This window comes from Halichoerus grypus, chromosome 8 (genome assembly GCF_964656455.1).
Source record: "Halichoerus grypus chromosome 8, mHalGry1.hap1.1, whole genome shotgun sequence".
NCBI lineage: Eukaryota > Metazoa > Chordata > Mammalia > Carnivora > Phocidae > Halichoerus > Halichoerus grypus.
In genome coordinates this window covers 47,714,622-47,741,523 of record NC_135719.1, presented here as the reverse complement: position 1 = coordinate 47,741,523, position 26,902 = coordinate 47,714,622, and the positions used below count along the sequence as shown (strand labels likewise).

The following is a 26,902-nucleotide window of genomic DNA, read 5'->3' as shown; positions in this document are numbered from 1 at the left end:
TCTTTGACGTCAAGAAGCCCCCCAAGTCGCCCAGCCTGAGAAGGACGTGGATTACCGACGGGTTGGGGTAACCCAGCTGCCCTGCGGTAAATCCACAGTCCTCACTCTGACCTCTGCGCAACCGCCTCCAGCCCTCTTAATGATCATGAGATTTGCAGCACTTCACCCATTCATTCATTCATTCATTCATTCTGTATTTCTGAAAGTTGATAATGTTCAAGGCGCAGCCCTCTCTCCCGTGTCATCCACACGGAGCTGAGAGTAACAGCTCTAAATGCTTTGCACAATAATCTCAGTCAATACTCACAATGGCCTCTATGACGTAGGTACAGCCATTACGGAGGGGGAGATGAAATTCAGCAAGCATCAGCAATGGGACCAAGGCCACTCTGTAAGGGGCAGAACCAGAATTAGAACCCATGCAGTCTGACCCCAGAGCCTGCCCTCCTACTTCCTGCACCATATCTGATGTGCACTTGGGCCGTGCGCACTGGGAAGGGCAGCAAGGAACCCTGGGAATCAGAAAAACCTTGACTGGATTCCTGGCTCCCTGCAGTTGGCCCTGTGATCTTGGGTAAGTGACCCTCTTCACCTGGTACTAGATGCTCTCCCCAGGCACCCCCATCCCTGCCCCCTTCTGCTCTGCACTGGTGAAAGGCTGCTTAGAGAGTGGAGGATTAGGTGCAGCCCAAAGGGTGTACTCCGTAGCACTGGAAAGGGATGATTCTCTCAGTTCCCTTACACAGCTGGCCTTCCTTCTCCAGGTCACTTCTCACGGTGGGCTGCTGAGTCCTACTGTGTGGAAGAACTTAACTCCTCTCACTCCCACCTCGGGCAGGTAGGTACACTTTACAGATGAGTAAACTGAGTCTCCCAGAGGCTAGTTTTAATAACCCTGTTTACCCGGGCTTACCCTGGTAAAGACTGACTCCATGCTCATTTCACTAATCACAGCTACTATCATTTACTGAGCATTTATTAGGTGCCAGACACTGTGCTAAGCATTTTAATCTTTAAAACAGTCTCCCAATATTTTTACTACCATTTATGTCTCAAGCTCCCCATCTGGAATCTATCACCTGGGCATGAGCATAGCATCTGGTTGGAAGGGTTATCCTAGGAGGCGGAGGAAGTTGCCCAAGGCCACACAGCTAAGAGGTGGCTGAACAGGATTTGAACCCAGGTCTGTTGGGTTTGACAAAATAATGGTGAAGAACCACCACTCTGTACTGCCCAGGCAGAGGTTGCTTGGAGTGGCCAGAGTAAAACCAGCATTCAAAGCATAGGGGCTATGGTAATGGGTCCCTTAATTATAGACAGGACCTAATTATAGACAGGAAAAAAAATCATCCTTTCTGCGAGAAAGTAGTAAAAAAGCAAGCAAATAAACAAGCAAAAAAGCCTGAAAGTGGGTGAGATTAGCAATTGGTTAAATCGGTATCCTGAGCATTGCATGTATCCAGGTGGTCCCTGGGCTAATTTTAGTTGATGTGCAAACATATTTTATGTATTTAAAGTGATAAATATAACTAGCACATTTGCGACTCCATGGATATTACTGCTTATGACAAGGCGGAGTAAGAGTGAATTGATTTTAAAAATTAAGCAAATAAGCGTCAATAACATGTGTTCACTGTTGAGATGTTCTTTCACACTCAGATCTGTAACAGCAGATCACGCTGGTTCTATCTTCAAATATGTCCAGGATCCAACTGCCTGTCCCCAAGCCAGCGTGGTCTCTCCTGGACCACAGGGACAACCTCTCACCAGGTCCCTGCTCCCAGCTCTGTCCCCCCGCAGTCTGGTCTCCACATGGCCACTAGAGGGAGCCAGCTAAAACAAGGCAGAACATGACCCTCCCCTTCTCAGAACCTCTAGGGGTGCTCTACTTGCTCAGAGAACTAGCCAAAGACCCCCAAATGGCCTGTGGGACCCTTCAATCTGTCCCCCAGTATTTCTCACCTATTATCACCTCTCTGATGGTCCTGGAACACGCCAGGCACATTCCCACCTTCAGAACCTTGTACTTGCTGTTCTCTGTGCCTAGAACATTGTTTCGCCATAGTGGTCCCCCCCCCCCCAATCAGGACTTTGTTCAAATGTCACCTTCCCAGGGAAGCGTTTCCTGACCACTTTCTCTGAACCACACCTACCCTCTCCTGGCATTCCTCTCTCCTCTTCTTTGCCTTATTTTTAACCTTGGCACCTTTACCTTCCAAAACACCATATACCTGATTGTTTTGTTTATGGTCTGTCCTCCCACTAGACTCCTTGAGCTTAGGAATTTTGTGTTTTGTTTACTGCAGGATCCCTAGCCCTTTAAACAGTCACCCTGGAGCTCGCCTCTTCCCACCACCAAGAAGCAAGTGCTGCCTTAACATGATTTCTGCTGTTTCATGCCTTGTGTCTTCCCAGCTAACACGGAAACTTCCCAAGGGCAAAGGACCATGTTTTCTTTTCCAGGATCAGGTGTTAAGATGAACACTCACCTCAAGGAGGCTTGGGTTCAAGTCCCAACTCTGCCACCTATGGGCTGTGTAACCAGAGACAAATTACTAAAGCTCTCTGTTTCCTTCTCTACAAAACAGGTCTAGTAAGAATGATAACTTCTTCACTGTGTCGTTTTTTTGGGGGGATTTGATGAGATAGTGCATATAAATGTTTGGTACAGGATGATGATGAGCATGAAGCTTGGCAAAGTGAGAGATTTGAATTCAACCACCTCACAGATTCTTAATGAGTGCCTACTACGTGACAGGCATTGGGCTAGGGACTGGAGAGAAGGAATGGGGCAAGACGCTGTCTTGTGTGAATGACCTTCCTTGATGGCACAGGGTGGTCTCAAATGGCCTGCGTCTGACTCCACTCCACTCAGTGCTGATGCGGGTGGCTGGTGCCTCATAGCGTCACCATCTTTCCCCACGTGGGGCTTACATTCCAGAAGCAGAGGAGAATGGACATGGAATTGTGTGGTTATGAATGGTGAGAAGCATTGTAAAGAGAAAGCACAGGGTGTTTTGGGAAAATACTGGAATAACGGTGGGGGGGTCAGATTTGATGCTGAGGGGTTAGGATTCATTCTTTGTGAGTTGCTTTGTGAGAAATGTGGCTGCAGAGACCTGAGGAGCAGCAGCTGGGACCCCACTTTCCTCCTCTCCTACATCCCCAGGTAACTGGAGCTTGTTTTGCACAGGGCCATCTAGGAGGGTGCCCTTAGGCCTTAGCTCATAGGCCTTGCCCTGCCGGCCTCTCACACACCCTCTAGTGGTGGCAGTGCAGGCGGGTGCTAGGCCGGATGGGCCCTGGGAATCCAAGGACAATGGAGCTGTCACGGCCCTTCCCTTCCTGATACTATCTCCACTAAGAGGCATCTTCCTGTAATGAGGGATGACTCTGGGTCCTCATGTCGTTTAATTTTGGTAACAGCCTCAAACATGATTTCTATTCCCATTTTACAGACGAAGACCCAGAGGCTCATAAAGCCAAGGGAGGTTTAAGGAAGGTCAGTACTGAACTCAGGAACATCAGACTCTGGTTTCAGTGCTCCTCATATGGCATCCAGCAGGCACCTAATGGCACCCCACCTCTAATGTCACAGCTCTGCATGAGCAAGAGCAGAAACCAAACTTTGAGTTACTGCCCAGAGAAGAAGGTAGCCCTCCCTAGGAAGGTAACCCATTTCCAGCCTGCTGCCCCATTACCATTGCTTCCCACATACCTGCAAACCAGCCCCCCCCAGTTGGTTGGGTTCAAATCTCCCCTCTGCAACTATCTAAAAGCTTGTGCACGTTAAAGCCTCTGTGCCTCAGTGTCCTTATCTGTAAAATAGTGGTAACAACCATATCTCCCCCCAAAGTGTAAAGTGGCCTTTGGGGCCTCACCCCATCATATTTTGATTCAGCAGGTCCAATGCATCACATTTTGAAAGTCACTGCCCTGGAAGGGTGTTCTCTGGCAACACAGACCCACACACCACTCTCTAGCTGTTGAGGGTGAGCATACATACTGGTTTATGCACTCTCAACACTATCTTCATGTCAGTGGCAAATTAAATGGCAAGTTCCTGCGCCTCGGTTTCCTCAGCTGTAAAATGGAAATAGTAATAGAACCTATCAAGGTTGTTGCGGGAATTCAATGACTGAATCCTTATGATGCCTGAAACATTGTCTTGCCCGTAGTAGGAGTCCTTACTGCAATCCACAGCCAGACCAGCAACTACCCTGATAAAAGAAAATACATTGCATTGAGTTTCTCTTTGTATTCCCCCGCCCCGGGGGCGAGAAATGACTGAAAGGGACCACGAGAGGGGCTTCTGGGTGTTGGTTACACAAATGTTGTATTCACCCGCGAAAATTCATCTTGCTGTTCACTTGGATTTGTGCGCCTAAAATGCACTATCTCCTAGGATCTTCACGGTCCGGTGAAGAACGCAGGGCAGGCATCGTCATCCCCATTTTTCAAACAAGAAGGTGGCAGCTATTTTGATCTGGCCAAAGCAGCAGGGGATGGGGGTGAGGAAGCTCCTTTCGAGAGAACAACCACTTCTCCCGGAGAGCGCAGCGCGAACAGTACCTGGCTCCAGGTAAAAGCTCAGCAAATGGTTTTGAGTCCTTCCAGAATATACCGCCCTTCCCCCAGCGCTCACGCAGACTCGGGGCCCGGGGGTACTCTCAGGGCCGTACACTCAAAGGGCCAGCCCCGCACGTGGGCACCCCCGGGGGAGACCCGCGCGCCAGCGCCCCCGCGGCCCCCGCGGGGGAATGGCGCCCAGCCCCGGGCCAATGAGAGTAGCGGAATTTCTTTCATTCAGTGCGGGGCAGGGCTCCTGCCCGGAAAGGGGCGGGGCGTCGTGTCGGGGGCGGGGCCGCCGCGAGCCGGGGAGAGGGCGGTGCCCGCCCCACGGCCGGACCAATCGGCGCCGCGCCCGGGGGGGGAGGGGGGGACCAGGCCTTTTTTCCCTCCGCGCGGGACCAATCCTGACTTTACAAGCTTGAACTTTTGCCACCCTCGGACGAGCGAGCGCGCCCGAGGAGGTACCCCGCCGCGCCGGCTCCAGGGGCAGGAGCGGCCTTAACCCTTCCTGCGCCGGGCGGCCCGCTGCTGCAGCCGCGCCCCTCCAGCCAGCCCCGGGCCCGCTCGGGCGGGACCCTGCCCCCAACCCACCCCCATATCCTTGGGGAAACGTAGCGGGGGAAAGCACGACCCCTACCCACATCCCTCTCGGTGGTGCAAAGAATCAGTTGGGGGAAGGGGAGGAGGAAGCACCCGGCCTCGAGGGGGCCCGGGACGGCTGGCGGTCCGCCTAGCTCCGAGGGAGGGCCGTGGCGACCGTGAAGAGTCGGAGAGGAGACACTCCCCGCCTTTACCCCACCCCCTGCAACTCCCTACCTCCGGCAAGCCTGGAGCCCCCGTGCGCCAAGCGTCCCACGTACCCCATTTGGCCCAGCAGAGCGACCCCTGACTGCGCAGGGGGTGTGGAGGCCTGGTGCCATCACGGAAGATCCTGCTACCCCAACAAATGAGCCTCCCCCTGCTCCCAAGGGACTCAAGCCGGGAAGGCACACACGCACACCCATTTTTATGAGCCTTCCCTGGGATGGGGGTTTGGACCAACTCTAAAGTGCAATGTGTGTTTGCAAGTTTGTGCACAAGCCAGGGAGAGGCAAAGCGCCCGTTTGCATCCAAGTCTCAGTGGGTCTACCGAGCCCTCGCGCCGCTCACCCGTGGTTTGTGTAACTCGCGCGCGCGTGTGTGTGTGTGTGTGTGTGTGTGCGCGCGTGCGCGGGCGTGTGCTCGCTCGTATCTGTGCCCGCGGCGCAACGCGGGCCAGAAAGCGGGCCGTGGGCGCTGTCAGGCTCGGGGCGGGGGTGCCGGGGCGAGCGTGGGGCGGGAGCCCGGGCTCGGCCCGCCCCGGGAGCCGGCCCCTCGGAGCCTCGGGCCCTGCAATGGGACGTGTTCTCCTTTAAGAGTTAAGAAACTTGAAACCTTGTTTGCGCAACAATCAGCGCCGCGGAGCCGCCAAAGTGTCTAGACTGGCATATGATGGGAGGCAGCCAATGACTCCGCGGCGCTCCTCCGGGGGCCCTCAGTGTGCGTTTGAGGAGAACAAAAAAGAGAGAGAGCCGAGCGGGGGAGCGAGCGAGGGAGCCGAGCCGAGAGAAAGAGCCGCCGGGCGCTGCCTCGCCAGACCTCGCAGGGACCGCGGGGCCACCGGGAGGCACTTTTTGTGGAGGGGGGAGGGGGACGACCTCTGCAGCCGCGGCGCCCCGGGCGTCCGAGCGCAGCGTGGGGCGGGCAGCGACCTCTGCCTCGGTGGATTGCATTTTTAATTAAGGATTCCCAACAGCTCTTTGGGATTTTTACAGTTTCCACTCATGTGTTGACACCCGCGTTCAGGAGAAACTTGCTCCAAGTGCATCTAGCGCCTGGGACCTGAGACGGAGTTGGCTTTTCGTGCATGCAATTCCAGGATTTTGGTTTTGTTTGGGGTTTCTTTTTCTTTCTTTCCTTTTTTTTTTTTTTTTTCCCTTTTCTGTTTGCAGGGAGTAAGGAGGAAGCTGAGGGTATCAACAAGCCTGCCTTTCGGATCCTGCAGGAAAAGCCCATGTAGTTAAGCGCTTGGGTTTTAAAAAGCAGGGCTGCCCCGACACCTGGGGGGTTCGGCGCGAGCGCTTTGTGCTCATGGACCAGCCGCGCAACTTTTGAAGGCTCGCCGGCCCATGCGGGGTCTTTCTGGCGGGGCGCCGCCTGCAGTCCCCCTCCAGCGCCGGGGCTGGAGTTGCTGAGTAGCCGGGCCGCCGGGGTCCATGTAGCCGCTGGCCCCGCGCGGACTGCGGCTCGGCGCGCGCGTGTTCCCCGCCGTCCCGGCCCGGCGAGCTCCCTCATGTTGCAGCCCTGCGGCGCCCCTTCGACGACAGGCTGTGCGCGATCTGCACGGCGCCCGGCGGCGGAGCTTCATGTGGGGCTGCGGCCCGCGCAGCCGGCGCCTCGCTGAGGGAACGGACCCCCGGTAACCGGAGACCGCCTCCCTCCCACCCCCGGCGCCAAAGGATATCGTATGTTCAGGTCCAAACGCTCGGGGCTGGTGCGGCGACTTTGGCGAAGTCGTGTGGTCCCCGACCGGGAGGAAGGCGGCGGCGGCGGCGGCGTCGAGGACGAGGATGGGAGCTTGGGCAGCCGAGCTGAGCCGGCCCCGCGGGCACGAGAAGGCGGAGGCTGCGGCCGCTCCGAAGTCCGCCCGGTAGCCCCGCGGCGGCCCCGGGACGCGGTGGGACAGCGAGGCGCCCAGGGCGCGGGGAGGCGCCGGCGCGCAGGGGGCCCCCCGAGGCCCATGTCGGAGCCGGGGGCCGGCGCCGGGGGCTCCCCGCTGGACGTGGCGGGGCCGGGAGGCCCGGGCTGGCTGCCCGAAAGTGACTGCGAGACGGTGACTTGCTGTCTCTTCTCGGAGCGGGACGCCGCGGGCGCGCCGCGGGACGCCGGCGACCCCCTGGCCGGGGCGGTCCTGGAGGCGGCGGGCGGCGGGCGGAGTCGCGAAGCCCGCTCGCGGCTGCTGCTGCTCGAGCAGGAACTCAAGACGGTCACGTACTCGCTGCTGAAGCGGCTCAAGGAGCGCTCGCTGGACACGCTGCTGGAGGCGGTGGAGTCCCGCGGCGGCGTGCCGGGCGGCTGCGTGCTGGTGCCGCGCGCCGACCTCCGCCTGGGCGGCCAGCCCGCGCCGCCGCAGCTGCTGCTCGGCCGCCTCTTCCGCTGGCCCGACCTGCAGCACGCCGTGGAGCTGAAGCCCCTGTGCGGCTGCCACAGCTTCGCCGCCGCCGCCGACGGTCCCACCGTGTGCTGCAACCCCTACCACTTCAGCCGGCTCTGCGGGCCAGGTGAGCGCGCGCGCCGGCGGGGGCTGGGGCTTCCCCTCCCCGCCCCGTTCCGAGGCCTTTCGGTCCGGGACACCGCGGGCGGGCGGGCGGGCGGATCTGCGGCTGCACCCGCCGGTGCCCCTGGAGGCAGGACAGCCCGGGAAGTGGGTATCGGGGCACACGTGTCCAATGGCACCTTCTTCTTAAGACTCGGGCAAACTTGCAAGGGTATGCATTCGAGTTTTCTCTGCAGCTTCAGGGACCAATGTAGGCTGCAACTTCATAGACGGTGAAAGAGGAGGGCAGGCCTAGGAGAAGGCGAACACGAGTGTCGTCCAGCCCCCCCCTTTCCCCCCCAGTCTGTGCCCAGGCCTGTAGCATTTGTGTACATATGCTTATCCCTATGCTGTACTTTCCTATATCCAGGTAGATAGAAGTTGTGAAATTGGGCGTAGACAATTCATGTCTAGAGACAAAAGTGTTCATAAATTGTCACACTGGTTCCTTTGTATAGTTTGGAGCAAAGCTCTCTCAAAGTGGAGACCACCTTCTTGCCCTGATTGCTCCCGGCATCCCTTGGGTGTCAAATATCAGGGCCCCCGCCGTCCTCATCATTGTCAGTTCTGTGTCCAGTTTTTCTAGAGTTGAGGGTCTAGAGGTGGAGGAGGCGAGGAAGCCAGATATTAATTTTACTTACCTCTGCGAACTGCCTCCCTTCTTTGTTCTCTTCCTGGGATTTCCCGCACACACCCTACCCCCAGCCCTGCTTACCTGAGCAGGCCCTGGGTTCTGGAGCAGAGGTGAGGACAGGTGGAGGCTTCTGGCAGGCCAGAAGCTTGCAGTTCCCCTGCTCTGACCTCTGCACTGCAGGGCTCACACATTTCAGCCCATAGCATCTTAGGGGTGTATGCATCAGGTGGCATTGGGGGTCCTGTGGGGCTGGGACTGCTGGAAGATTAAAGGCTGTTGGGCCTGGGAGGGCTCTGAACTCCTCCAGTCTCTGTCCCCTCTGGAGAGTCAGCATCTAGCCTGGGAGCACATAGAGGGTCAGATCACAGATCTCTGGACTCCCAGTGTGGAAGGGGACGGTGGGCCCAGGATTTGTCCCAGATGTCTTATTCACACGTAAGGTAGTGGCTGGAGGGGAAAGGCAGGTGTCTCCACTGTTCCTGAAGAGAGAGCACTAATGGGGTGGGGGTGGGGGAGAAGCAGCATTGATCTGGCTGCCCTGGTCCCCACATGGTCACTCCAGGCATGACTCAAGGGCTTTTGGCAGTTCCGGACCTGTGGCCCATGGTACGCTTTGTGTGCCCCTTGTTCCTCTTCCAGACAGCTTCTCCTGGAAGTGGCTTCCTCCTCTCTGCCACCCTGTCTCCTCCCTAACTCTGGAGAGGGGGGCCCTGTTTGTGGTTGCCCTGTCCCCAGTCATTTTTGTTGCGTGGGAGATAATTGGTGGGGCCCGCTCTGTGCTTTTAGCAGGTCTTGGCAACTACTTTCTCTCTTACCAGGTCAGTCTGCCCACAGATATTTGTTGAGCACTTACTCTGTGCCAGGCATGGCGCTGGGTGCTATAGCAGGGAGAGTAGAAATAGGAGTAGGATCCATGCCCTTAAGAAACATAATCTTCCCCGGGGAGATGGGGCAGAGACGGGGGAAGAAGGGCCAGGTCATTGGGTCTGAACTATCAGAGCGCTATGGGATGTGTAGGTAACAGGATCCCCTCCAGGAGCTCCATAATTCTATCTGGAGATGGGTCGGGGAGGTGGGCAGAGAAGAGGAGGAGGAGAGGGCCAGCTGAGAGTCAAGGTGCCAGGCAGGCTCAGGTGTGTGAGCCAGAAGGGATGCACACCCCTCCCTCCCTGGATTAGAAGTCAACTTAGGTGGTGGTTCGAGTTTGGCCGACTTGTGGGGGTACAGCTGCAGTGGGACAGTTCATCCCAAAGCCCTGGTCCCAGGGTCTCTAGTAAGCTTGACCTTGGATGAGTAACCTCTCCTCACAGTCTCCCTACTGGGTGAGTGGGTGGCTCTAGGAATATTCTCCACATCTAATTCTAGACTGAGCATTGGTACTTGACTCCCTCCCTCATCCCAAAAGGAGGCACTGTTGCAGGGGCTGTGTCTGTTCTGTTCCTCTTTGCAAGCCCTCCCGCCTCCCACCATTCAGGCCACCCTCGGGGCAGTTGGGAGGACTGATGGTCTGGGAAGAGTTTTCAGTAGGCGCCAGGTTGACCCTCTTGCTTCATCCCCTGCCTGATGGCTTGGGCCACTGGGACTGAGAACTGGGGAGCCCTTTGCTGCCCACCCCACCCCTGCTGCCTGGCCGCCAGCCTGGCTCCTGGAGCTGGGCGGGTGCATAGCTGGAGCTCAGCCGTGCGCATCCTGATAAGGAGACTGCTCCTTCCAGGGCTCTGGGGGAAGAGGGCTGGGGCAGTGGGGCGGGCAGGCAGGCAGACAGACGGATGGACAGACACACTCAGGGAGAGCAGGCACGTAGCTGGAGAGTACACCCGAATACCCAGCAGGCCAACTGAGGGGCACCCCACCAGTCACCCCAGTGCCCACCGGACCCCCACAGGGAGCCCAGGTGGCCAGGAGGCCCCTTTCTGGGCAGTGCTGATCCCTGCTGCTCAGAGCGAACCCTGCTCCCATCCATCAGCTTGCTTTGGGACACTGGGGCCAGTTCCCCTCTTTGGGCCTCTTTTCCCACGTGTAAAGTGAGGCGATGGACAGAATCCCTGGGGTCTGATGGGCAGATTCCAGGGGACCCAGGCCTGCCTCCCCTGCCCTGCTCTCTCCCCCATGCTTGTCTCAGAGAGTGGGGGTCCTCCCTCTATGCCTGGCTCTGTCCAGCACCTCTGTCCCCGTGGGAGTCAGGCCCCGGCTCCCCTTCCCTCTTGTGTGTCTTTCTGTCCCGGGAAAAGCCAGTTCGCTGAGCTCGGTGCCTATGTGGACGGAAATGTGGAGAAATACTTTAATCACAGTTCTAACCTGTGTTTATACAGCTCCTTTCTCCTGAAAGTATCCATTAACTTTGGAATAAATCTCCTGCTCTTTGCTCCACCACTTTTTTTTTTTTCTGTAATTATATTCAGTAAATTACTATTATCCAAATTGCGCCAGGGAAAGAGACAGAGCGAGAGCGAACTTCTAAACGACTGGAGGAGGCCGCCTAGGAAAACACAGGGTTCCCAGGCCAGGACTATAGGAATTAGAATGGGCTAAAAAGTTTTCCTTTTATTTGGCCTGGCATTATCCCTTTGAAATGAGATCAATTTCAAGTTGGGCTTCCAAGCCCCTGCCCCGCCCCTCTGGCGGCCCCTCGGCCTGCCCGCCCTGCTCCTCGGAGCTCCTCCTTGGAGGTGAGGAAGGGGTGATAATGTGCAGTTTGCCTCTTGCTGGCGCCAGCCGGCTGCGCTGTTTATCTGGCTGCCGGGGGAATCTGGGCAATTAGGCTCTGCCGGCCTTAAAGCGCCAGGAGCTCCTTTTCTGAGGCTCCCAACCCGGGCTTGGGGGTTGAGCCTTCAGGTTCTGGGGGTGGAGGGGACGGTTGCTTGGGAGGCCCCCTCCCCCCCCCTCACAGCCACCCCTGGGAGGGTGGCGACTGGGAGGCCCAGGGATGCATGTGGATCCTTTCCTAAGGGAGATGCTGGGCTGCAGAGAAGGGGGTGGAAGGCATTGTCCCAAACTGAAACATTACCAGGCGCTGGGAGAGGCAGAGAACTCTCCTGGCTTTAGAATTATGGTCTAGATCCCAAAAGGCTAAGTACCCCCTGGGGGCTAACCAGAGGCACGTCTGGGCTGAGCTGAGCTGAGCACTAACCTTCTGGTACGCTCGGCCCCTGGCTGACTGCTTACTTCTGAAGGAAGTTGGAGGAGATTCCTGAAGTTGATGCCTGAGGCTGGAGTGTCTGATGTCTCTCTCTCTCTCTCTCTCATGTCCATTTCTTTTAGAGGGGCCCACAGGGTTCTAGGAGCTCTCCCCTTCAAGTTTAGAGCATCTAAGTTACTACTGAAAAATCAATACAACTTCTGTAAGTGCTGAGGTAGCTCCTAAAAGGGGACTGGATAGAGGGCCTGGAGGCAGCCCACACTTACTCTTCTGACCTTTTGTCTCCCACCTGAGTACCCGCCTTGCCCACCTGAGTTAGTGACCTGGGGCTCCCCTCACCCAGATCCATGGGGCCGGGAAGTGTTGGGAGTGAAGTGGCGGTGCCAGTTAAAGGTCACCCAGGACTGGTCATAGCAGCATTATTATTATTCCTAGTAGTCAAAAAATGGAGAAAGTCTAAATGTCCATTAGCTGAGGAATGGCTAACCAGCCATACAACAGAATATCATTCAGCCATAAAAGAGTTCGTGGATGCTGCAGCTCGGGCGAGCCTTGAAAGCATACGCCGAGGTAAAGAAGCCAGACACAAAGGGCCACATACTATGTGAACCTATTAGTGTGAAATGTCCAGAATAAGCAGATCCATAGGGACCGAAAGTAGATTTGTGGTTGTCTAGGGTTTGGGGGTTGAGGGAATAGGGACTGACTGCTAATGGGACAGGGCTTCTTTGGGGTGAGGAAAATGTCCAGTAATTACGTGGTGGTGTTGGTCTCACAACTCTCAATATACTAAAAACCACTGAATTACACACTTTAAAAGAGTGAACCTTAGGGTATGTGAATGAGAACTCAATTGTTTGAAAAAAAAGGTAACTCGGTATTGGTCCCCACCTGGCCTTCCGCTTTGTTTTGCAGAAGTAAAATAACATCTCCTGCCTTTCTGTGCGGCCTTGGACAGGTCCTTTACCTGGCTGGACCCCAGGTGCCCGAACCAGTTAAAAGGAGCAGTTGAGCTGGGTGAACATGTGACATTATAAATCCCTGTGTCTTGGGGTGGAGTCCATAAGCCTTCATACTTTTTAACTTGCCCAGGATGGAATTTAGCATTCAGCTTCCAGCCTCTAAAGTTGTTCAGCAGTTCTGTGCGAACCATTTTGCTGGAGCAAATGGGGGCCTGGTCAAGTCCCTCCTAAAAGCTTTGCAGTTCCTCACAGGCTGGTGTGAGGGACGTTTCAAATTTATAGATCTGCTTTCTGCCTCATTCACATTAGGACACACCCAGCCCAGGAGTGGCCGTGGGTGGTGGGAGTCTCGGGCGGCTCCTTTAAGAGGGGACTTCGATAGCCCTTCTTCCCCTCCACATTTTGGGTCCCAGATAAACAGCCCCTGGGAGAAATGCTGGGGTTGGTGACAGTGGCTTGACTCCAGCCACCATTGCCCATTGCTGCCAAGTTTCACTTTTGGGGGACAGATCTGGGAGGCCAGTTGTCCAGAGCGCCCCACCATGTGTGGCCTGAGCCTCAGCCAATCAGATTTTTGCAGAAGGAACCCTAACACAGGAATTACAGGCCTTCCGATAAGCAAGTGGGGGAGTGGACAGGGCATGAGGCCGGGGATCAGGAGACCTGGCTTCTGGCTGTGGCTCTGGTTCTCCCACCAGTTTACTGTGTGGCCCTGGGGGAGTCACCTCCCCCGGCCAGGCCTCCGTGCTCGCTGTACAGTGGGAGTTCTCCCTCAGTTCTCTTTCCCTGTGGAGCTGTAGCCCCACTTGCATTTTGCCTCCTGTCCTGAGAGGCCGGTCTTCACTCAGGTCTGGTCTCTCGCCCCTCCAAGACCCTGAGGACCAGTGGGCCAAGTGGCTCCTACTGAAGGCAAATAGTTCCCTTCCTGGAGTCTTGTTGGGGGGCTCCTTTGGGTCACTCCTTTCAGCCTCTAGGTCTTCGTTCTCCACACCTTTGTCTGCAGAGGCCCCCACCTCTCCATTATCCTGGTCACCATCGTCTTTGTCCGCACACGTTGACCGAGCACTTTCTGTGCACGTGATGGACTGATGACTGGGGTGAAGGGGTGTAATATGGGGTGCCTCTTGTTGCCTGTGTCCTTGGGATGTAGAGCAGAGTCAGGGCCTGGGCCCCGATTCCAGTTCCACCATGATTGGCTTGGGGGGAAACTGGGTAAGTCAGTCTTCTCATCTGTAAAATGGGAATGAGAATGGCCACCTTATTTATTTTTGAGAAAGGACGAAATAAGAAGTGCCCAGAAGCGTGATTAATCACACTGTACCTAAGATCCAAAAGAATGCAATTACTTACAATAAATGAAGTTGAAAATGCCCGGTGTGGAGAAAGACACAGGCATTCAGCAAATGTTTGCTTCTCTCCCAGTGGCTCTTCCATGATTCACTTTTCCTTCTCCCAAACGCCTGTCCACAAAAGATTCCCTGTTTCTAGACCTCAGAGCCTTGACTTTGTTGAAGTAATTTCAGGCTGGAGAAGCTGGGTGGGGAAGAAGTGAAGCTGCACTGCGTGTGCAGAAGAAAACAAACGCTCCTACAACGAATTGTGCCTTATTATAATTGCGAAAAACACTTATTACCCCTTGTGTCATTACTGATACCTGCCTAATAATAGTTATTACCGCTTTACTACCACTGAGGGTTTGTTTTCTTTTGCGATTTGATGGTGTTTAGTTTCATTTAGGGAAAATGAAGGGTCATTTCATTCATGCAAATTGTTACTTAGTTTAGCAAATTGTTACTTCCCCTAAAGCAAGAGGCTAAGGAATTCTTCTGAAGACAAAATACATGTTTTTAAGGAGGAGTATTTTAGGCAAATGAAAGGAAACCAAAAGAAAAATACCATAGACAATAAGGAATCACAGAGGGTCTGAGCCGGGAGGCCATGGAGAGCTTGGGGTGCACCCCTTCTCTTTACAAAGGGGGAGACTGAGGCTGAGAGCTAGCTGGAAGTGACTGGCTTAAGGTCTCCCATCTGGGAAGCTGGGTTGCCTTCCTGGGCTCTAGCCAGTCTTGCCCTCTCCTCCCTGCCCCCGAAGAATGTCAGTTATAATGCAGCTTATTTGGAAAGGAGCTTCTGTGTCTCTCACACTCAGTTCTGATTAGAGTTGCCAAATTTAGCCAATAAAAGGACAGAATGCCTAGCTGAATTTGAATTTCTGATAAAAACAGCACATAATCTTTTAGTATACATACGTCCCAAACAGGGCGAGGGACATACATATACTAGAAATTATGCCACATATATCCAAACTTGAAATTTAACAGAGCATCCTGTGTTTTATCAGGCAGGTGTCCTAGCTCTGACTCTCCCTGCACCCATGTTTCATTTGTTGTAACAACAGTTAGTGTTTGTACAGGTACTTTTCCAGAGTACCAAGAGCTGTTTTACATATATTATCTTCGTTTGCCCTCCTGGCAAACCTGGCAGGTCTTTATGCTTATTATCCCTATTTCAGAGCTGAGGAGACAGGCTCAGAGAAGGGAAGTAGTAACTTGCCTGAGGTCACACAGCCAAAGGGGGCAGATGAGGGCTTGAGTCTGGGTCTGTAGCCCAAGCCTGTGACCTTCCCTGTTGGGTAAAGAGAGGTGGTGGGGAAAGAGTTTTCTGGGGGCTGGGCTTATTATTTGAGGACACCAATCATCAAAAGCCAGGTCGAACCCCCAGGTGTGACCTCCCCTGCCCCAGCCGTGACGTGTTGTGTCTCCTGTCTTCCAGAATCACCACCACCCCCCTATTCTCGGCTGTCTCCTCGCGACGAGTACAAGCCACTGGGTAAGTGTGTCCTCCTTCCCACCCAGCTCCCTTTCGGTCCGGGGGCGGGGGGGGGGGGGGGGGGAGGGGGCAGCCTCAGTGCCGAAGGGCTGGAGGGAAGGAGGGGGCGAAAAGCAGGCCTGGCTGCCTTTGCGCTGGGGCGAAGTTTTACAAACACACCTACACTTGGGCCAAAGCAGACCCAGGCTCTGCAGCGGGCTATTTACATCTCGAAATTCCTCCGCTCATCATTAACCTCTCTGTGACCTTTAAACATGGGCCTGTGGGAGATGAATGGGTTTTGGCTTAAGCACCTCATTGGGGATGGGTTGGTGTTTCTCCCTTTTCCTCTCTCCCTTCCCCAGCCCTCGGTTGCTCTCCTTTTAGCTTGTAGTAATTAGCACTATGACAGATAGGTAGAGCATGAAGTCACTGTGGAGAGGAGTGGTGTGCTTCTCCCCATGTTAAGCCAAGAAGTTCACCTGGGCAGAAACAACAGTTGGACCGTGGAGACAGCTTGTGTGTCGGTGCAGGAAGTCGCTGGCATGGTCCGTCCCCTCCGTGTGCTCAGTGGAGCTGGTCATCGTTTTAGGCAGGTCCCATTTGGAGGCAGAACGGGTTTTCTGGAAGACCTTGGGGCTAGACGAGCAGCTCAGATTCTGGAGTAGAGGCATGTGGTTTTGAAAGTGGCGATGGCTTGTTCTCTGGCCCTGCTGTACCCTCCAGTGGAGGATCCCAGGGGTGGGGCCAGTTAGTTCGGCTTTACCAGTACCAGGAGAGCAAGTTTGTTCCCCAGGCAGTTCCCGTGGGATTCAGGCTCTCGAAGGCAGCTAGCATGGCAGTGATGCTAATACATTCCACCAAGTGACCACAAGAAGTGGGTTTTGTTTTGTTTTTGGTAAAGGCCTCTTCCCAGTAGCCTGTGTCAGCATCGTCTGGGAGGTCACTCCTAAGTGTCACAGACTCTCAGGCATCCAGGCCAGTTTGCTTTCCAGGCCCCCCTGTGGAGTCAGAAGCGCCCCCCAGGTCCACTCAGGAGTTTGACCTCTTCGGTCGAGGGGGACAGAGGCTGTCCCATGACGGTGTTTGAGTCAGTGGTTTAATGATGGCAACTTCCTCATTGTTTCTCCCCACGTCTGGTCATCCCGTGGATGGAGGACCTTTTTTTAGTTCTCCGGGGAACCGAAGAGGTCATCTGGTGGGACCCTGTCACTTCACAGATGAGGGATCTGGCTGAGGGACGAAGAGGGCCCCCCAGCTAATGAGCAGCAGGGCTGAGGCGGAAACCCACGAAGCAGCCCCCTATTCGACTCGGCCGTTCTCCATCCCTCCCTCATGGGCCTGTCTCAGCATTTCCCGAGTCAACATAATTGCACTATTCGCTTAGAAGATCCCTAGTTCCATTAGAGGAAGGAAAAAAAAAAAAAAAAACAAACAACCCAAATGTTCTCAGTAAATGTAGCCCCTCTGTTTGAATGTCAGGGATCATTGCCCTGAGGAATTGCGGGTCAGCCTGAGATAAAGCAGCAAAAATCAGGACAGTGCCTGGCCCTGCAGAGTGACCATTTGGAAATCAACAGGTGTCTCGGTTATTTTACAAATGGGACAACTGAGGCCTAGAAAGAGGAAGTGACACCCGCTGGTGGTCACACAGCTCAGGAGTCTGCAAACTATGGCCTACCATCTGTTTTTGTATGGCTTGTGAGCTAAGGTTGGTTTGCACTTTTTTAGATGGTTAAAAAAAAAAAATCAAAAGAGTACTATTTCCTGACACGTGAAGATGACATGAAATTCAAAGTCTAGCATCCATACAAAAAGTCCTGCTGGAACATGGCCGTGTTCCCCCACTCCCACATTGTCTCTCGCTGCTTCTATACTCTAGCGACACAGTTGAGTTGCTGTCACAGAGATCCTGTGGCTCGCAAGGCTGAAAGTTTTATTTATGATGAGGGCTCTTTGCAGAAAAAGTTGGTGAGCCCTGATTTTTATGACTGGTGGCAGAGGTGGGACTCAAACCTCGGACCCCGGCTTCCAGACAGGGTCCCTCCGTGGGGCTTGGGCAGTCATCAAGGTGGGGAGTGTTCTTTTCTCCACCAGCCACTGCCCTGCTTCCGATGTCAGGGGTCACTAGAAGCAGTAAATGGGAGGCTTTGGAAGAATGCACAATAGGGCCTCAAGAGCCTTGAAAGGTGGAAACCATTCCCACTCTGGGGACCCTCACTCACAAAGCTGTCCACGTGGGCTCTCTAGCGGCTCCCTTAGAAATAAGGTTCAGCCTGCGATGATGTTACTTCAGACAAGAAGTAGCAGCAAGACTCAGGGAGCTAAACACTTCGGGACCAATAGATATGAAAAGCAAAACTCTCTTAAGAAGTTCCCACTTGGGCATTGTGGGTCTTTTTATTTTAAAGAGATTTTCCATCTGTCCTTATTTCCCTCCTAGCACGTTTTACCAGCAGATAACTTTTTCGTGCCCCGATAAATAGTCCGAGCTATTTTTTGTATTATTTTCTTTTCCTTGCATTGTTGCTTTTTCATAAACAAAAAGTCAGTTCACTTCTAAGCCTCTGTGATCACATGAGACCAAAAAAAAAATAAAACCCAGAACACCCAGTCAGCATCTGGCAAGTGGGAAACAAACAAAACAAAACAAAACAAAAACCCCAAATTGGTTAATGTTTCATCTTCCCGTTCCCCAAACCTTGTGGTAAAAGGGGGAAAAAAAATCCTACAGATCCAATGGAATTCTAGCTAGCCAGGGCCTTGGCTAACGGTTTTAGTCCCAGGAATCCCCAGCTTGGAGTGGCTCTCCTGAGCCAGGTGGGACCAGCTGAGCCAGACCTGGGTTGAGCTGGGTAAGAAGGTGATGAGCTGTCAGCCTCACAGAACATGCCTTATGACTCCTTCACACGGACAACACCTCGTGGCTGGGAGCAGAGGAAAAATTTTGCGAGTCCGCCTGCCCAAAAAGGCATCGGCTTGTCTGGGTAGCAGCTCAGTGTTCCAGAGAAAACGTGCAAAAGATTTTCCTTTCCCCATCTCACTCACTGCACTGAAGACAGGGGAAAACAAATAATGCGCACCATATGAAGTACTTAAAATTACTTAAAAAAAAAAAAAAGCCTTAAAAAAACAAAACAAAACAAAACAAAAAAACACAGTCCAGGCATTGAAAGTTGCCCTGTGAGCAGGTTTGGATATTAAGGAATGGAGGAGGGAAGAGGGGAAAAAAAGTTAATCTGGGAGCAAATGCTTGAGCCCTTAATTAGAGGGGTGCAAGTGGGACAGAGTGAGGGTGGCTGGTAACTTGTTAAAACAGAGCTTCCCCAGCTCCAGCGGGAGGAAGGAAGGAAGGAAGGAAGGAAGCAAGAAGGAACAACTTTAAGAATTTTAATGGTGGTAATTAAGCGCAGCAACTATGAATTGTTTAGGGGCTTAATTTAACCTTACCCAGGGAGGCTCCAAGTTGCTACTTGCTCAGTCCCCTGAACTTGGGTTATTTCTGTGGTCAGAGTAGTTGAGACTTTTTCAGGTGCCAAGGCTGCAAGAGTCAGCATTTTCCAGAGGAGTTCCAGGGCTGGCTGGCTTGGTCTCGTGTGATCATGGGACGAGGTTACAGAGTGGCATCAGAAAGCTGGGAGGGACACGGTGCCCTTTGCAAGCACTTGCGTGCACACACACGTGCACACGCACACACACACACACACAGATGCGTGAGAGAGAAGAAAAGAGAGGAGCGCCCCACCGCCGACTAAGTTGTCTTTCTCTTTCCTCCGTAGATCTATCTGATTCCACATTGTCTTACACTGAAATGGAGGCCACCAACTCCCTCATCACCGCCCCGGGTGAATTCTCAGGTTGGCATTTCTGTCCTTGCACCGTGCTGTTGTGTTGAACTTCACAGAAGGGGACAGGTGGGGGTGGGGAGCTTGATGGAGGCCTTTTTGATTTCCTCTCTCCTTTTCTTTGCCCATTTCCTCCCACCTCTTGGATTGGAAGATTCACTGTCTTCGTTGCCGGCGTCCTTGGGGTTAAGAACGATCTGTACGAGTGAGATCTAAAGTTGGTCACTTGGAAAGTGCCTGCTGGGCCATGTGCTCACCAGTTGTCTCCACCTTGTCTCTCGTGGGACTGGTGAAAGCCCAGCATGACCCTCCATCCCTCTGTTTAGCAGGGGAGCCTCTTGTCCCAGCTGCTGAGAGGCCCCAAAACACATGTGTTTGTATACATTTATCTTTGTGGCTTTTTCCTCCTCTCCGCACTCTGGGGAAGGACAGACGTGGAAGGTCAGAAGAGGGGGAAATCGAGTGGGTAGAACGAGCTTGGGGGAGGGTCTGGCAAGCGAGGATTTTGCCAAAGGCTGGTGGTTTCCCTGTCTCTCCCTGAGCGGTGGATGCTGGGCTAGGAAGCAGAGAGAACCCCAGTTTGGAGTCCCCCAAGCCCCTGCAATGAAAAGTTGGCCACAGGGATCCTCCCATTCCTGAGAATAGCTAAACCTAGCTTTCCTTAAGAAACAAGAGGTTGGCCGTGACCTGGGGTCATCGGGGGCCAGGAGGGACTCTGGTGCGGAGGTCTGTGGGACCCTTTGGGAGCATGGCGGATGGGTGTGCTAGGAAGACAGCTGGGGCTTGTGGCCTGGGTCTGTGCTGCGTGGCGTGACAGCCACTCAGGCTGGTGCTGCTTCCCAAGTGGGCATGGCTGGCTCCCCGGGTGAGAGCCTCTGTGTGCATCCGAGCTGTCCTTCCCCTGCCCCACGCCTGGGGCGTAATGGCGACAGCAGTGACCATAGCTGTTTATGGAGTGTTTCCTTCTGGCCATGTCCGCTGCTCCGGCCCTGTACATGCATGGTCTCAGAACAGCAGTAAAGTACTGGCCCCGGGTCACATAGTGGCAGAGTCATTCGCCACCATGCCACTGTGCTCCTGACTGCTGTCCCGTCCCCCTTTTCTGCAAGGGCTGAATGTACCTCCAAAGCTTCCATTCCCCCGTGTGAAGTTCTGGCTGTCATTCTTGCCATCCTCTTCCCATGACTCTAAGGGGGACACGATGCTGGCTGCACGTGGCTGCCCGGCCATTTCCCAGGTCCGAGCCCTTCCCCATTCATTCCGTATTCCATCACAACCATGGGAGATCAAACGGGTACGCCTGGTTCAAAGATGGGAAAACGAGAAGCTGGAGCAGGAAGTGACTTGCCCAGGGTCCCATAGTGGGTCCCCTTGCCTTCTGGTCTCTGGTGGCCCCTCTGATTGGGGTTTTCTTCTATGCCTTTTGGCCCTACTTGGTTATAATGCCTTTCCCTGAAAGACCTTACCAAATGCGCACAAGAAGTTAATATTTTAATCCATTCTTTTTCTTCTGTGCCTATAATTTTGAAGCAGGAGGCTTAACAGTATTTCTGAATGCATGATTCTGTGCCCCTGGCAGCCCTCAGAATGTATTTAATTTAGGTGGATTGCATTGGCATGGGTCGTCTAGATGGATGGGTAATTTTTCCACATTCTCTGCTTCCACCCCCACCCGGTTCATGGTGGAAACTGCCATTTGCGGAGATGCTTTAGAGTTCCACGGTCTGGGTCTGTTTGCAGATACAGTCTCTTTGGATCTCTGTCCTCCCAGAGCTGGCTGGGTGTGTGGCTCAGTGAGAAGGGAGCAGACCCCAGAGCACCTACAAGAACCAGGAGAGAGCGCCTTCTGGAGGGGCATGTCCAGAGACCCTGGGGGCTGTTAGATTTGGCGGCCTTTGGGGCCCCACGTCTGGGATTACCACCCAGTCATTCTAGAGCACTGTGTGGTACTGGCCAGTGAGCAGATCCCTGCTGCTCTTTACTGTGGACGAGGCCCGCATGGTTTGCATGAGAAAATTTGGCGTCCAGTGGCTTGGAATTCTGAGGGGCTGAGGGAACTGGGGAGAAAGTTTGGGGTTTCAGGTGTGGGGGTGGGGGGATCAAATGGGGTCTGCTGGGCTTTGGTCGGAGTTTGAGGTTGTCTCAGGAGGTGAATGGAGCGTTCCCCGTGTGGTCACCCAGGCACCTTCCAGGAACGTCACTCGTCTCCTCCCGTTCTGGGGGCTCGCTGGTCAGCTTTTCCAGCTTACTCGTGCTGTGGGATTCAGAGGACCAGTGGGTTGGCACTGCCCTCACCTCCTGGGAGCTCCTAGGCTTGGGGCTGCGGTAGCTGTCACCCTGGAGGACAGGCTCAGGGAGGGAGGCGCTGCAGGGTGAGGGGAAGGCCCAGAGGGGTGACAGGTCTCAGTGGATGAAGGCAGGAGTCATCCGGCTAGGATGGAATGCGGGGCCTGCCCAAGGGCAGGGCGGGAGGTGAGGTCAGAAAGCTGACGGGCAGAATGTGTTGGGCCTGGCCAGGGTGTTTGATGTTCAAGGACAGATAATAACCGCTGCTACTGACAACAGTTGACCTTATTGACACTCACTACTTAGCGCTTTGCTAAGAGCTGGTCATTCTCCATCTCATTGACTCCTTATGGCAACCCAGTGAGACGGATGTGATTCGCCCTATTTTATAGGGAAACTGAGGCTCCCTGCTGGGCCAGCTGCCCAAATTCCTGAATTGTAAGTGGCAGGCTCCAGCTGGGAGCCTAAGCGGTGTGACTGCCCAGCCCTCCTGCCCTGAGGGTCCTGCCTGGCATTCCGCAGCTAGGGTTCCCATCCCCCTCCCAGAGACACACCCCGGTGGGGGATGGGGGCAAGGGAGCGTGATCAAAAGAGCCTGGGGACAGCCTGGCCCTGTTTAAGAACCAGGCATGGGGTGCATAGAGCTCAGTGCTCATCCTTGTCACCACTGGGCAGGGTGGTGCAGACCACCCCGAGCCCACACGGGCCAGCTTCCCCAGCCCCTTCTGTCTCCCTGAGTCCCGAGGGGCCCCTGTTCCTGAGAGCCTGGCCCCTCTCTTGAGCAGAGTGTCTGCAGCCCCAGGACAGAGCCCACTCGGTTGCCTTGCGCTGTCTGCCTATTTTTATCCAGCTCCAAGGTCTCTGCTTCACTTTCCTGTCCTGTTGTTGAGGCCACTTTAGGGGGATGGTGGGCATTTTGAGGCACAGTCATGGCTGGGGCAGGCAGGGACACATGGGCGGCAGGACAGAAGAGGGTCTGGTTGCAGCACTCTGCTGCATGGTTGACAGGACACTCATCTAATCTGTTGAGTAGCTCTTAGGTGCATGATCCCTGCTAAACAGAAGACTGAAGCTCAGAGGGGACAGATGACTCCAGCAGGATTGCTCAGTGAGGGGCAGAACACAGAGCTTCTACTAGATCTAAAGACTGACACCCAGAGTCTTGAAAGCCTAGAAGGCCCTTTTGGGGTGCCTTCAGAAGCTTGACACTCTGGATTCCTGGCCTAACTCAGGGCCTGGGGTGCTGCCCTTGACTATCTAAAGTCCCCTCAGGCTATCCGCCCTCCCCCCCACCCCATGGCAATACCTCTGTCTTTCTCCTGTTCCTTTGATTTCAGTCTAGTTTGGGGGAGGACAATAAGGTTAGCTAGTTAAATTCATACTAAGGTGTGAGTGGCTGGGAGACAACCCTTCTTGGCAATGTGAAGGTAGAATATGCTATAATTCAAGGAATTGAGGGACGAAGGGCCACATAGGCATGGGCATTCTGAGGAGGGTTGAGGGAGGAGGGCAGGGTTCTCTTGGCGTTCAGCTGCTCTAGGCTAGAACAGAATGAGCACCACACAAGGAGCATTAGGCCCTGGGTGAGGAGCAGCCAGATCAGGCTCCGTGCTGGGTGCTGAGTGACCGTTGGGCCATTAAATGAGAGCCTGAGGTGCTGTGTTGCTTTAGAAGCCAGGCCTGCTTCACTCCCATGCCATGGGGCTGGGGGGTGCAGCACTGGGCTGGCTCTTTCAGGAACCAGTGACTCCCCTCTGGTATCCTGTTCTAGTGCCTATTGGATAACTGAGCGCTTTATTAAGCACCCACTGTATGCAAGGTGTGGTATAAGCTGCCAGTCATAGGGACTGAGCTGTCCCTTTGGCTGACCTTGGATGTGCGTGCTGGTCTCTCAGTCGTCAGAGCATGCTGTTTCTTTAGAGCTGTGCCAGTGAGGGTGAGCCCCTCATTTTTAGAGGGAAAGGTCCAGTAAAGGCAGGGAGCTACATAGGCTCACGTAGGGGGGTTGGGAGCTCAGCTGCATGTGGGTGTCTTTCCTCGACCAGCCAGACTGTAAGCTTCTCGAGAGCACAGTCCATTCTTTAGGATTCCTGCATTCTGTGGATGGACAGAGTTTGGGAACAGAGGCTCAGAGAGGGTAGGAGAGTGGCCAAGGGCCGCACAGCGGGCATAAGCAAGTGGAGCCAGGTCACAGCCTTGGCGGGTCCACACTGCCCAGACACCAGCCTCCTTTCATCTCTGTGCTCTCTAAGCAGGTACCCTGTGGGGTTGGTGCTGTCTGGTGTTCATCGTCAGCGCCTACTGAAGCTGAGAGAGGAGCACTGGTGTACTGTTTCCTGCTGCTTCCTCCTTCTAGGGCCCAAGATGCTCTCCTCAGACACTCCCGTCTAAGAGACCCTAGCGCTCCTTGTTCTCCAAGGTGCTCAGTTCAGTTCAGTCAGCGTGTGCTGAGCCTCTTCAGCAAAATCGGCTGAAGAGCACGGGCTGTGCACCACTAGGCCCTGGGTTCAAATCCCAGCCGTGCCCTTTCCTGGCTTTGGGACTTTGGGGCAGGCCCTTAACCACTGTGAGATCAGCCACGGCTTGGCACACGGCATATGGTAGATGTGGCCATGACGGCGTGGCAGCCGCTCTGCTTACAGCTGGGAGCTCAGAAACACGAATTACATGATCTCTATCCTCGTGGTACTCACAGACAGGTGAAGACACGGTGATGATGAGAAGTAGTAGAAGAGACAGTCTAGAGGAAGAAGAGGTTAGTGATTGACTCTTGGTGTGGTAGGGAGGCAGCCCAGAAAGACTTCCTGGAAGAGGTGATATCCAAGTTGGGTTTTATGGGATAAATAGGAGCCTACAAAAGAGACAAGGTTTGGGGGTGGGTCGATGTGTTCCAGGTAGAAGAAATAGCAGGTGCCAAGGTCTGGAGGTGTGAAAACAGCCTGAGGCTGAAAAAGGAAAGGAATTTAGAAGGGTTAGGAAGCAAAGCACCAGGTGTTGGTGGGAGATGAGGCAAGGGGAGGCCAGGGCCTGGGTAATATTTTTAAAAACTTTTTATTATAATATAGAGTGTATAGGTAAGTGTCCAGCTCAGTTTTTACAAACTGATCACACCTGGGTGACAGACAGAGCCTGGGTGACAGGCAGAGCCTGGATAACATCGCTGTCACATGACAGTGCTCATGGCCTGTAGGTCTGGGGTGCTGCACGCCAAGTGGGTGGTTTAGGAGGGAGCACGGGAGGGAGGGCGGGGGGCGGGGGAGTTTTAGCTGCAAAGAGGGTTTCACTCGGTTTTAGAGAGCAGAAAGGAAGTCTTACCTGGGGTTTGAGGCAGATGGTACCCTGGCACAATTAGACCTGAACCCAGATCCGTCCCCACGGATTCAGAGCTGGCTTTTGGGTGTGGCCCACACTTGCTCTGCCTACCCCCCAGGTCAGGCTCCGGCCTGGAGGTGGTGGGCCGGGACTGACGCTGAGCTCCCGGGTCAGCAGCAGCTTGCCATGTCCAATTCAGAAATGGCCCCAGACTCCTTGCCCTCTGTCAGGGCAGGGGTGGGGGGAAAAGGACCATTCACCTCTGGTTCCAACATGGGCAGCATTTGGAACTTGCATCAAGCCTCTCCCATGTGTTTTTTTTTTTAGTTTTGACCAACCAAAGGGAGGAAAAAAAAAAAAAAAAAGGCTTCTCTCCTTAAAAACTCCAGGGCAGGTCACACAAGGACCCATTCTTCCTGGGCTGGTTGTTTGAGGCTGGAGTAGAGGTGGCAGGGGGCGAAAGGCAGCAGTGAGTGACAGGGACTGCAGCAGTTCGGGAGGACCAGGGAGTTGTGGGGGGGGTGTTTTCTGGCCAACCTGGTTTGCCAGGAAGCAGTGTAGGATGGCGAGCAGCACGCTGGAGTGGCTTCCAGGCTTGGCTTGGAGCTTTACCCTGTGGTATGACCTCGGGCAAGCACCTCACCTCCCCGGTCTCAGTTTGCTCAGCTGTATATTGGGCCACTGATCTCAGGGGCTCCTTGGTAATGCTATGTTCCGGGCAGAGGGTACCGGCTCCTGGGCCTCGGGGTTGTGCACGGAGCTGGGGCTTCTGGCCTGCAGTATCTGAGGTTCCCATCATTGTCCCAAAGCAAAACTATGCTTGGGACAAGGCCATGCAGAGGGAGGGGCTCGGTGTCCTGCACCCCCCACCTCCACCCCCGGAGCACTAAAGCTTGGGGACTGGAGTAGGGGTACACTTGACTGATGAAGAATCCAAGGCCCAGAGAGGGCAACTGATGTGCCCGAGATCACACAGCCTTATACCCTGTGGGGTCCCTGACAAAGGAACCCAGGGCTGGTGTGTTTCCTGATGGTAGGCTTTGGGATGACAAGTCAATGTATTGATCATTTATTAAGAACCTACTGCATGCCAGTGGCAGGTGATACAAAGTGAAGAAAGCCTGGACCTTCCCCTTTGGGAGCTAATGGTCTAGAAGGAAAGGTAGGTAGCAAGCAAAGCATGGGGAATGATTGCTTGCGCTCAAGTGCTGTGGAGATATGGGTGAGGCTCAGCACCAGCACAGAAACATCAAGAGCAGGGGATGCTGTTGGGGTGGGAATGGGCCGTTCAGGGAAAGCATCAAGGAGAAAGTGATTCTGGGTTGGGTTTTGTAGGATGACTAGGAGTTCACCAAGAAGACAACAGGATAGAGACAGCATCTCGGATAGAAGGAACAGCTCGTGCAGAAGCAGGGAGGTGTGCAGTAACTGTGTTCTGAACTCATTTGTGGCTAGAAGGTTAATATGTGAGAGATGGGGGAATAGGGAAATATGAATCCAGAGAGATTGTCCTGAATCCGGAAGAATGGACTGGAACAGAGGGACTGTGGTCATTGGGGCCAGAGGAACTCCGGGATATACTTGGCTCTGGACCTTGTCTGGCATCCAGCATGGGGTCTAGTCCATAGCCGTGGGTCACTGTAGAATAAATGAATGAAGGAATAAATGATTTTTTTTTTTTTGCCTGGAACAAAGGGATCCAGAGTGAGAGAGAACACATAAGATCATAACACATATTTGAGAATCACAGTTAACGCAGAGCTCTGTGTCAGGCTCTCTCTAAGTACCATGCCTGTATTCATTCATGGAATCCTCCCAACAGTGCTGTGAGGTTGCTACTTTTAGTAGCCAAATTAAAGGAGAAGTAACTGAGGCTCAGAGAGGTTGAATAATGTACCCAAGGTCATCGCGCTAGAAAACAGTAGAAGTGGGATCAGAACTCAGGCCGTCTGGCCCCTGTGGGATTTCCCGTGTCTGGCACGGTGCCCTTTCTGCCCCCTGGAAGATGCA

General features: G+C 54.2%; 1 protein-coding gene across 1 annotated transcript in view; it reads left to right on the top strand.

Annotated features, from left to right (window-relative positions):
• The first annotated feature begins 5,961 nt into the window (after positions 1-5,961).
• The window catches only part of SMAD6 (SMAD family member 6), a 73,881-nt gene continuing 52,940 nt past the window's right edge, over positions 5,962-26,902 (top strand). The window contains exons 1-3 of the mRNA XM_036087081.2: positions 5,962-7,871; positions 15,414-15,470; positions 19,229-19,306. Coding sequence (XP_035942974.2) covers positions 7,058-7,871; positions 15,414-15,470; positions 19,229-19,306 — 949 coding nt within the window. The 5' untranslated portion in view covers positions 5,962-7,057. The remainder of the gene's footprint in view (positions 7,872-15,413; positions 15,471-19,228; positions 19,307-26,902) is intronic.